Source organism: Patagioenas fasciata, chromosome 27, assembly GCF_037038585.1.
Source record: "Patagioenas fasciata isolate bPatFas1 chromosome 27, bPatFas1.hap1, whole genome shotgun sequence".
NCBI classification, from domain to species: domain Eukaryota; kingdom Metazoa; phylum Chordata; class Aves; order Columbiformes; family Columbidae; genus Patagioenas; species Patagioenas fasciata.
This window is the reverse complement of record NC_092546.1, coordinates 6026014-6036925: the sequence shown is the minus strand read 5'-3', so window position 1 is coordinate 6036925 and position 10912 is coordinate 6026014. Positions and strand designations below refer to the sequence as shown.

General features: G+C 62.6%; 1 protein-coding gene across 1 annotated transcript in view; it reads right to left on the bottom strand.

Moving 5' to 3' along the window:
* Positions 1–6643: 6643 nt before the first annotated feature.
* Positions 6644–10912, bottom strand: part of IL12RB1 (interleukin 12 receptor subunit beta 1) — a 4640-nt gene continuing 371 nt past the window's right edge. The window contains 14 exon segments of the mRNA XM_071799626.1: positions 6644–7436; positions 7520–7604; positions 7670–7766; positions 7894–8037; positions 8121–8267; positions 8364–8465; positions 8540–8768; positions 8770–9006; positions 9088–9170; positions 9254–9364; positions 9526–9562; positions 10040–10191; positions 10263–10432; positions 10568–10682. Coding sequence (XP_071655727.1) covers positions 7059–7436; positions 7520–7604; positions 7670–7766; positions 7894–8037; positions 8121–8267; positions 8364–8465; positions 8540–8768; positions 8770–9006; positions 9088–9170; positions 9254–9364; positions 9526–9562; positions 10040–10191; positions 10263–10432; positions 10568–10682 — 2087 coding nt within the window. The 3' untranslated portion in view covers positions 6644–7058.

The window sequence follows — 10912 nt, the reverse complement described above, 5'->3', positions numbered from 1 at the left end:
CTGTCTGGATATTCGGAGCCGGGGCGAGGCGCAGACCCCCCCGCAGCGCTTGCACAACCGCTGCTGCTCCCTCCAGCCTCCCGCTGTTTATCTCCCCCGCTCAAAGTCCGTATCGAGCGGCCCGTGCTGTTGCCCTGGTTATCGGCACAGGATGGGTTCGGGGGTCCCTGGGTCCGCTGAGCCGGGACGGCCCCGCGCCACGTGCGGCGGTGCCGGCGGCACGGGGTCCGGTGCTGGGCAGGAGCCGGGTTATGCAATTACAGTGCGGGGTATTTATAGCTCCTGGCCCCACGCCTTGCAAAATGCTTCCCAGACCCTCCGGTAAAAATCTGCTCCGTGCCGGGGGGGTGCGGAAACACCAACCCCCTCCCAGCTCTGCTCCGCTCTCTTGGTCTTTTTGTGTTCAGTCCCTAAAATGTGGGACCCCTCTGCCCCGGGTGCTGGGGTGCTGGGACCCCACCCCAGCAGCTCTTGGTTCTGCAGGGTGCTGGGACCGCCCCTGCAGCTCACGGCCCCGCAGCCCCTTTCTGCAGCACTTAGGGGGCTGCTGCTTCCCCCCATGTCCCTCTGTCCCCATCGGATGCTGGGTCCTGGCACAGTGGCTGTGTTACCCCCGGCGGGGGTCACTGACGGGGGGCCAGCACGGTGGGAGGGGTGACACACGAAACTCGCGCCGTCCCGGCGCTGGCGGGGACAGAATGTGCCGGTGCCGGTGCAGCCCCGCGATGGCCGAGGATCAGCTGCTGCCACCCAGCCGGGCACCCATCCAGCTCCCAAAACAAGCGCTGCCGCCCCCCAGCCCAGCTGGGCTGAGCCCCATGGGGTGCAGCTCACCCCAAAACCCACGGCAGGGGCACCCAGGGCTGCTCTGTTTGCAGGCGGGGGTGCTCGGTAATGATAAACCTGAATTTTTTGCACAAATAAGGATGCCCTGCTCTGTCGACGGGGTCGGTCCGCTCCCCAAATTCGGCATCTTCGCAGCGGGTCTGAAGCTGGGGAGCAATGAGTTGGCTCTGATGGGTGCTGGGGAGCACCAGCTACGGGTCCCTGTGCACGCCGGGGACACACGTGCTGTCCCCAGAGCACGAGGCCTTGCTTTGGTCCCTGCAGCATCCCAGGGGTCCCCCTCCACGGAGCTGTACCAGGGTACCGGGAATGAGCCGCACACCCCGGCATGCCCGGGCGGCACCGCGGCCCGTCCTCCGCCCGCTGACTCAGCCACCGTTTGCCGGAGCCGCTGCCGCCCACGGAAACCACAGGCAAAGTCCCCACATCCCTGTGCCGGGGCTTTCCCCGACGGCACAACAGGAATCGCAGCTTTTCCCGGAGCCGTGGCCAAGCCGGTGTGGGCGGTGAGCCCCTCCGGTTGTGGGGGACACTGGTGAAACCGGGGTCGGTTTACACTGCACAACGGGGTCTGGAGCTGGCGGCTGGGTGTGTTGGATGTGCCATGTGTCGTGCCCCCTGCGAGCATCACGCCAGCGCAAACGGGCATCGCGGTGCTCACCGGGACACCCCATGAGCCCCAACGGGCGTGGTGCTGCCGGTGCCGGCTTTGCCATGGGACCTTTATTCACTATATCAAACCCAACCCCTTGTTTATTCCCCGAGGCTGACCCCCCCATCTGGGTCGGTGGCTGTGGGGCTGCGCGGTCACCGCTCCCTCCCTCGGGCAATGGAAAGTTTTTATGACTTTTTGCCTTTTCTCTGGTTGTTTGGCAGCGGGAAGGGGCCGGGCGCCGCGCACAAACATGTCTATGGATAAACAGTGGAGCCGGCGCAGGGGGCCGGAGCTGCCGGCACCGGGTGCCAGCAGGGCCCGTCCCCACCGAGCCGGGTGTCCCCGCACCCGCTGGGACCCCGGTGCCACGAGGCTTGGCAGCCCGCAGCCGTCACCCCGGGGACACAAATATTTTGGCTTTGTTGAGAAAAACAACACCACTTTCAAAACAATCCCCCCTCCCAGGTCAGCCGGCGGCAGCACGTGATGCTCTGCTGCACAAACAGGGTGCGTGGGGACAGTGCTGGGGACACGGCACGGCTCCCGCGATGGCACCCGGGGACGGGCTGGGACCTGTGGGTGACATGGGTGTGCAAAGGAGCACGGTGCGATGGGACTTTGTCCCCAGTGCCGCTCCCCACCCCGGCTGTGTTTGCTGCCCGCACGCCAGCGTTGGGGGACACACACGGTGGCATCGCGCACGCTGTCACCGCACCTCAAACCTCGGCACCGGGGAGGGGACGAGCAGCACCCCCACCCTCAGCAGTGGCTGCCCAGGTGACAGTGGGGACACAGCTGGGCTGTCACTGCTCCCCGTCCTCCGACACCCCAGGGCAGCTCCTGCACTGGGTCAACCCTGCAGCTCCGCTCCCCCATCTGCTCCTCAATCTCAAAGTATCCCCAGGAGTTCTCAATTAACCCCCTCCCACTGCCAACCTCGTTAGCAAACCTGCACCCAAGTACTTTTAAATGCAAGGGTTTGTGTGGGGCAGGGAGAAGGCTTTTCCTGCCGAGCAGCTGTGTAAATGCCAGCACATCCCTGCACGGCGATGGAGGCAGCGATAGCCGGGGGGTTCCAGCTGGTTGGAGGTGGCTGCGGTGGGGACAACGGTCACAGCTGGGGACCCTGAGCTGGTTTGCTCTGCCTCACTGGCAGGTTTGTGTGTGAGAAAATGAGGGAGAGTCAATGTGTTTGCAAAGAGCCGGTGAACACCGGGGGAGCGGGGCTGGGTGGGGGGGGTTTGCTGTTGCTCCCGTATTTATTGCTGCAGAGCTGGGCTGGTTGTTTGCTCCAGGATTGGTGTGCACAGGTGGGGGTTTGCTGCAAGAAGTCAGGTTTTTTTGGGGATATGAGGGGTGTTTCTGGTTGCCGCTGAGCCAGTTGTCCTCAGCTCAACCCTGGCCGCCCACACCAGCAAAATATGTTTACACCGCAAAGCTCTGGCCGCTCCGCTGCCAAGCGCGCTGATAAGGAGCCGCGTCCGTCCTTCCACATCACCCGATAGCCGGGGGGGGCGGCCGCCCCTTCCCAACGCCCTCGCTTTATGATTTCTTTTATTATCATTACAAGGTTTTGGTTGGAAAACAACAAAACCCACCAGCAGCTGCGGCTTTGCTGCTGCCAAAGCCTGGAAAGCCTTGGCCGTGCCAGCGGCTGAGCCGCCCCGGGGCGGTCGGCCTTGAGCGCAGCGTCCCAACATTAACACCGCACAAAGAAAACGTTTCCTGGGTGTTCCGTGCAGGGCGGAGGGAGAAGAGGTTTCTAACACAGCATCCCGGTGGCTTTCTGCAGGGAGGGGAAAAGTAATACAATGAAATATTCCTTTTTTTTTTGCTGCTTTGAGGCATTTTCCATCCTGGGCTGTGGAAGAGACGCTGGCCCGGGTGAGGCTGCCGCAGGGCGCTCCGCCTGGCGCCAGCAGGAAGGAGCTGGAGCGCGGGGCGGCCGCGGCCCCGCTTGCGGAGCCGGGCTGTTGTTGTGGTTGTTGGGACACCCCACGGTTGCGAAATGTCGGTGCTGAAACCCCCGTGACTCTGGAAAACAAGCGAGCCCAGCTGCAGCCAGCTGGGGGGGTCCGTCTGTCCAGCTGGGGGGGTCTATCCAGCTGTGGCACTTGCAGCCCCTTCCCCACTTTGATGCCCGTGTCAGGGATTTTGGGGGGAAGAGCCCCAAAACCTCTTTTTAGCGAGGAAAATGAAAACTTCTCTGAGATTTTTCCACCCTGAGGCCCTGCCGGGCACCCTGGCCAGGGGGGTTTGGAATGCGGGGGGGGATGCACCTCCTGCATTGGGTGAGATGTAGCTTTTAAATTCTGCTTAAATAATAATAATGAAATCCTGCCGATTGGCTCAGTTTGCTTAGAGATTAAGCGAAAGCAGCTCCTGAATGGTCGCCTAAGCTCCCCAGGAGCTGCTGGCACTGGGTGGGAGGCGGCAGCAGCGGCTTTTTGCCCAGCAAATAATCTTCCTCCTTTGTGTTTGGGCTGAGCTTAAACCTCTGCCTGGCATAGGCTGTGCTCTAGGCTGGGGTTTGGGGCGGGAGAAAGGGGGCTGCAAAGGGACAGACAGGCAAGGGAAGGGGTTGGGAGAGGGACAGACAGACGAGGGAAGCGATCGCAGCGTTGCGCCTTCTCCGCTGCCCGTGCCAAACCCAGGCTCTCACTCGGCAGGTCTGTGCTTCCCCGGGGCTGAAAAACAGGTTAAACTCCTTAATTTAGGAGCAAAACCCCAACCCAGACCCACAGGGCAGGACCTCAGCTCAGCCCTCCCAGCAGCTGATGGTTATGGGGCCGTAGCAAACCCCTCTGGCTGCTTTATGGTTTTCCTCTGGTGCCTGAGCTCATATCCCCCGAAATCCAGGAGGCCAAAGCCCAAGCTCTGAGCATCCTTCCGCTGCACTACTTGTTTTATCGGGATGTGGCGCTGAGTTTCCAGTAGTGGGGGATAAATCCACCCCTGCGAGTCCCTGGGGCTCTTTGATTTTGGGGACACGGCACCAAGACCCCGTGGGAATAAATAGGGAGGGAATAGGGGGAGGTTTCTCCCTTTGGAGCAGGGGTGCTCAGCACCCCCCGCAGCCCCCGGCACCTCCACCCCTGGCATTCGGGCAGCGCTGGCACCGGTGGGTGTAAACAGCCGGCTGGAAATAGTTGGCGTATCAGGCAATACAAAAAAACCATTGCAGGACAAAATGAGATGTCCTCTGCTAAAAATAAGAGGCAGTGGGGTCTTAAATTAGCTGCTCGGGAAGGTGTCGGGGTATGCGTGCGGGCGGCTGCTCTGCTGGCCTGGGGGGACCCCAAAGTTGGGGGGACCCCACGGCTTGGGGTGTCTCGGAGATCCTGTTGTCCCCCTGTGCTGGGACGGGTTTTTCCCCCATTGTGATTTTTGCTCCTTACCCCGAGCTGTCCCACGAAGGGTCCCCCGATGGGTGTGAGGAGTTGCCCGTTCTCAGCGATGGTGTCACCGATGCGACGCGTCTGGGTCCGCCGGAGCAGCGGGGACGGTCACGTCCTGGCTGTGAATGTCACCCAGCTCGGGTCACTGGGCTGAGCGCGGCTCCCGCAGACTCATTTGGAAAACAGTCCTGTAAAATTTAAACTAATTAGCAAGTCCTAAGCTGCTCGCTCATACTAATTGGCAAGGCAAACTTGATTAGTTTTCCCCAGCGCGTTGCCCGTGGGCTCTGCAGCGTTCCCAGCAGAGCACCGAGCAACTCGGGACACGCGTGGGGATGGGGCTGTCACTGGGGACAGGGGCGTCCCTGGAGGCAGCTGGGGGGACACGAGCAGCACCACGAGTGGAACGGATCCCTGGAGGGTGACGGTTCTCCCATCCCCCGTCCCCCTGGGGTGTTTTTCGGGACGGGCTGTCCCGGTTTGACCCCGTTCCGTGCGCGGGGGTGATTCACCCCGCCGGCGCTGGCCCCGGGCCGGACAATGTGTTTACCACAGCCCGCGCCGAGCGGTGAACCCGGTGCCGCTTCATTTGCCAAACGAATTCACCCCCAAAATGGGCTGTAAACAGGAGCCGGTGCTGAAACCTGAGTGCACGCTCGCGCCGGTAACCGAATATTTCCTCCGCACGTGACCGGCCTGGTGAGCCCGGAATCACCCAAATCCCAGCAAAACCCCTCAATACAATCCCTCCAGCTGGGATTCTGGCGCCAGGAGGATGTGGGATCCCCGACCTCCAGCAGACCCCCGGGGATCTGGGGAGCGGGGATGGAGCTGCGGCGATGCAGGGGGTTTAGGGCTGGGGCTTTGATCACAACGCTGCCGTATAAACCCGTTGATTCATGGTCGAGACGCTGCCGGCGGCGTGGGGGGGTCTGTGGGGAGGGAGCGACGGGTTTGCTGTGGCGGGAGGTGGGGACAACGCCGTGGGGACGCGGGGTTGGTGCCACCTCGTGGCTCCACCAGCAACCGGGACACCCCGGGCGCGCGGTGCCGGACACCGGTGGCGCGATGGCGATGGGGTCGCCGCCATCAGGGACCCCCCGCCACGGGAACGGCGCCATCGCAGCCGTTCCTGATCACTGGGAGGAGCCATGAATCCCAACCCAGCCACAGTCGGGGGGGGACATGGGGGTCAAAACGGACTCCGGTGCTTTATCTCCGGTCGCATCCACGCGGTCTCCGCTGCGCACGCCGGCGCTGCGAGCGTCGTTTTGGTCGAATACTCGCAAAACACAAACCGGGGCTAAAAGCGGCAGCGGGGAGGCCGCGCCGGGGGCTGCGCCGGTGCTGCCTTTGCCGGGACTTCCCCGCGCTGCTAACCTCATTTCGCTCTTTTTTTTTCCCCTTTTTAAGTTTTTTGCAGTCTCAGCAGTGAGCGCTGCCGCCGCCGGGCCCTGCGCAGGCACCCAGACCGCAAACCGCCCTGCGTCTCCAGCAGCGTCTCCAGCTCTGCCTCAGATAAGGTCAGAGGTGCCGGGGCGGCCCCATAGGGGGGTGCAGGGGGGGCCCTGCCACCCGGGTCATCCCCAGTCCCATGGGCTGCAGATCAGAGCAGGGAGCCACCTCTGCCCCGCTGCCGCGTGCATTTCACTTCTGGGATTGTTGCGTTTGTTTTTAATTTTGCTTATTATTGAATTTTTGCATTTGTCTTTTTATTTTTGCATTTATCTTTATTTTTTGCATATTTTAACAAGTTATTTTTTGCACATATTATTATTTTTTGCACATTCTAAATCTTTCGGCGAGCCCGCGTCTGGGCTGTTTGTGCCCCACCTCGGCGGGGCGGGGGCGATGGCGATGCCGGCCCTGGCTGTGGCAGGAGGCTGGGGACAATTCCTCCTTCTCCTCCCCGTTCAGCCGGACCCCACAACCACCTTCCCGCGTTATTTATCACAGATAAAACTCTGAGGCTGGGAAGTGCGGGGCCAGATGCAGCTCCTGTGCAATGCCGAGGCTGAACGCATCGCCTTCACGTCCTGGGAACCAGGAAACCCCCGGAAAGTGCTGGTGTGACCGTGAACATGTGGGGTGGGTGCTCCACGTCCCCTGTGGTGTTTGGCATCCGCGGGACCCCCTCTTGCTGTCCATCCCGGCGCTGGCTACAGCACCAGCTCCTCCGGTGCGGGGTCCCATCCTGCCTGGTCCCGGATGATGACGGGTTTGTCGGAGATGAGCAGGGCGATGGGGACCAGCGGCTGCCGCACCACTTGCCTTCCCTCTTCCTCCTCCTCCTCTTCCTCAGCGCTGTCATGAGGTTCAAATCCAGGCGGGCTCAGCGTGTCCTGCCTGCGGTAGGTGAACGGCAGCTCCGGCGGAGACACCGTCACCGGTTCTTGTGCCGCGGTGGGGCTGGGTTGCGGCGTGCCGGACCGCGTGCCGGCATCGTTCACCTCCTGGCCGGGATTCGGCTCTGTCAGCAGCAGCTCGGCCAGGCTGAACTTCTCCGATGGCTCCACGAAACCGGGACGGGGGTGGCACTAAGGGACAGATGTGTGTGGAGTGGGGCGTCCCCTGCCAGCACCACGCACAGGGCGCAGGATCCGTCCCTCCCACATCTCACCTGGCTCGCAGTTTCACTGATGGTGAACTCAATGGCTTTGCTGCCCACCGGCTCGGGCAGTGGGGGGAAGAGGAGGCGGCGAGCCCTGGGGAGGGGGTGCTGGTGAGGGGGGGAACTGGGGGAACAGGGGGGTGAGGGTGCTGCTGTCACCTCTTTTTGCTCAGCTGGTAGATGGCAGCCACGGTGGGGACACAGAGCAGGATGCCCAGGTACTTCAGGTTGGATTTCCACGCTGCTCCCTGGGGACCTGGGGACAGGCACGGCTGGGTGGTGGAGTTAGTCCCCAGCATCCCTCAGATCCCCTGGGAGCTGTTTTGGAGCAAGGGTGAGCACCCCGTGAGGACTGGGGAGGGGATGGGGTCTCCAACCATTACCCAGCGCCTTGGTCTGGAAGTGCCACCAAGTCCCACAGGTCCCTTTGCTCTCTGCTGTCACCTCCTGAACGCTCACCCTGTGCACCGTGCCGGGCAGGAGGTTTTGGAGGGTGAAGTGTGACGCTGCGGCATCTGCTTCGGCATCTGGGGAAACGATAACGAGCAGGCGGTAGCCCGGTGGTATCCCCCCCTCCTCCTGCCCCATGGGGACAGTGGGTCCCACTCACACGTCACATTGTCCCCCTCAGCCACGTGGCAGATGAGGTACTTGGCCAGCACGCCGGGACAGGTGGCACGAGGGGACGGACTCCACTGGAGAACAACGGTGGCATCGCTGGTGCTGGTGTTGATGCGGATGGGCACAGCGGGTGACGCTGCACGTGGTGACGGGAGGGGGTGACAAAGGAGGGGTGTTTTAGGAACCCTGTTTTGCAGTAATCCGGGCGCGGGGTTGCTCCGTCTTTACGTACCATTGCCGGCGTAATGATGGTGCAGGGCGAAGGTGGCCCAGCCCCGCGCCGGGGACCAGCCGTGCACGGCCAGGCGGTGACACGCTGGTGTGTCCAGTGCTCCTGCGGCAGGAACCGGTGACACCGGTTAAACCCTCACCAGGACCCATCCCTGGGACAGGTGGGTGCTCCTTTACCTCTCTCCACGTGGATGCTCTTGGCAGGGAACCCCCGTTGGGTGCAAACGCCCCGTTTAGCGGCTCCCTGCAGCAGTTGCTGCTCGAAGCAGGACGCCAAACCGGCGCTGGGCGCTTCCCACTGCACCATCACGGCGCTGCCGACCACGCTGACGTTCTTGAAGCCAAGATCTGGATGAAATGAGGGGTACAAGGGCTGGCTGGCATCCCGCTGGGTGGAAAATAACCCCCCAGGCTGCAGGGCAGGTACCTGAGCGCCGCGCTGCCGGTACAAGGAGCTGCCGCGGTGGCCCTGTCCCTGCAGCGTTGGCCGCTGTCAGCAGGATTTGGTACTCAGCGCCGGAGAGGGTGAGGTTGTGGGCTGTCACCTCTGTCCCCAGCTCCACTGTGTCCTCCTTGGTGCAGCTGCACGCTGGCATGTGGGAGCGCAGCGTGTAGGTGACGTTCCCCTGCTCCTCGGGGGCTCGCTGCGGGGTGGGTAAGGGGCAGTTTGGTGGGTGAAATTCGTGAGTGGACACCCAGGAGGGTCCCTGGGGTTGTGACAGTACCTGCCAGCCCAGCTGCAGCACCCGCTGCCCAGCGGGCCCCAGTTCTCCCAGTTGGTAGCTCAGTGCCGGGCTCTCCAGGATTTCTGCAAGAGGAAGGAGCCCGGGCTGGACTCATGGTGTTTTGGGATCTGCTGGGACCCCACCCACTCCCCCTCCTCTTCCTCACCCTTGGGGACGAAGATGGAGCCACTCCAGTCACTCCAGTAGCTGCTCCAGTGGGGGGGCTTGTGCCGGAGCTGGACCTCGAAGGCACCGTCCCCCCCCAGGGCACAGGTCACTGCAGAGGGGTGACAGGGTCAGATCAGGGGGGACACCACCTTTTCCCCAGCTTTTGGCCATTGCAGGATGCTGAGGGGTGTTGGGGGGCACAGGGCAGAGCCCCCCATCAGGACCTGGGACCACCCCCAGGAGATGCTCATCCCTATGGACTAAACTGACCTGTGTCATCCTCATCCGTCACTGCCTCGCATGTCACCTGTGAAGAGAAGCAGGGACAGAGGCCCAGTAAAACCAGTATGTTACTGGGACAGAAAAGCAGATGCTGCCCTGTGTCTCCTGGGCACCCCTGGGGGTGGGAGAGCTAAACTGGATGCGGGGGACACAGTAGCCAGGAGGGTCCCTTTGGCCTTGAGACCCTCCTGGTGGCACTGGACAGGGGTGGGGGGCCCCCAGCTTGGGGGGCTATCAGTGGAGAGAAGCGGCCAGATTGCATCCGCTGTCGTCATTAGTCTAATCCAGGGTTTTGCCTGTGTAATCCCCATGAACTGATCCCGTTACGGGCAGCAGCGGGATCCCGTGGCCGGGAGGATGGGGCAGAGCTGATAACACCACAAAACAGATGGGACATGCATAGGTTTGGGGGGGACAGTGGCGTCACCGCATCCCTGGGATGCCATGATGCTACTGAGCATCCCGCTGGTCACCACCAGCTCTGGCAAACGGTGTTTTTCACCTGTGTCCAGCCATGGTCGCCTGTCCTCCGGAATCGAGCCTCCCGCTGGAGTGGCTGTGCCCTGGGGTGGCACGGTGGCCGTGGCACCTGCAGCCGTAGCCGCCCGCCGCTCCTGGTGAAGGGCACCGCGGCGGGCGGTGGGTTTGGTTTCACTGTAAGGATGAGAATGTCTCGTGGTTATCGGTGCCGGTGCTGGCACGCAGCCCAGCCCGCGGGCACTTACAGGCCTTGTCGAGGTACAGGGTGATGTTGGGGGTCCGGTGGACGTGGCCCCCCCAGCGTGCCTCCACCCAGGCTGTGACATTGGTGAGGACGTAAATGCGCCGATGATTCAGGGGGTACATTGTCCTCGCCCCCGCCTCGAACTCCTGGCACAACCTGGGCGACGTGTAGCTGCGGGGGGCAGGTTCAAGTTCAGAACTGGATGGGGCTTGGGAGGCAGAGGGCGCGTGTCCCCATGTGTCCCCACGTGTCCCCGCGTGTCAGGACACATCCCACAGGCTCCCCGGGACACAGTGCCCGACTCACCAGAGTGTCAGGAGGTAGGAGGTGTTGCCGGGGGGGCCGTGGGGCGGCCAGGAGCAGCGGAACCCAAGGGGGCTGCATTGCTTCCAGCAGGAGAAGCCGGGGGCCGTGGCACTGCCTGTGGGAGAGGGTGGTGGCTGCGGGGGTCCTGCACCCCAAAACCCATCAGACTGGGCAAGGCTGGGATGGAGCATCAGCGTAACCATCACTGTATTACTCGCCAGGGGACCGGAGCAGCCATGGGGGTGATTCCCACCCAAAAAACACTATTTCCCCCCTCCCCATGGATGCGGATCTGGCTGGTGCCCCTCACCCTGCCACCGACAGGGATTCACCCGGTTTTACTGT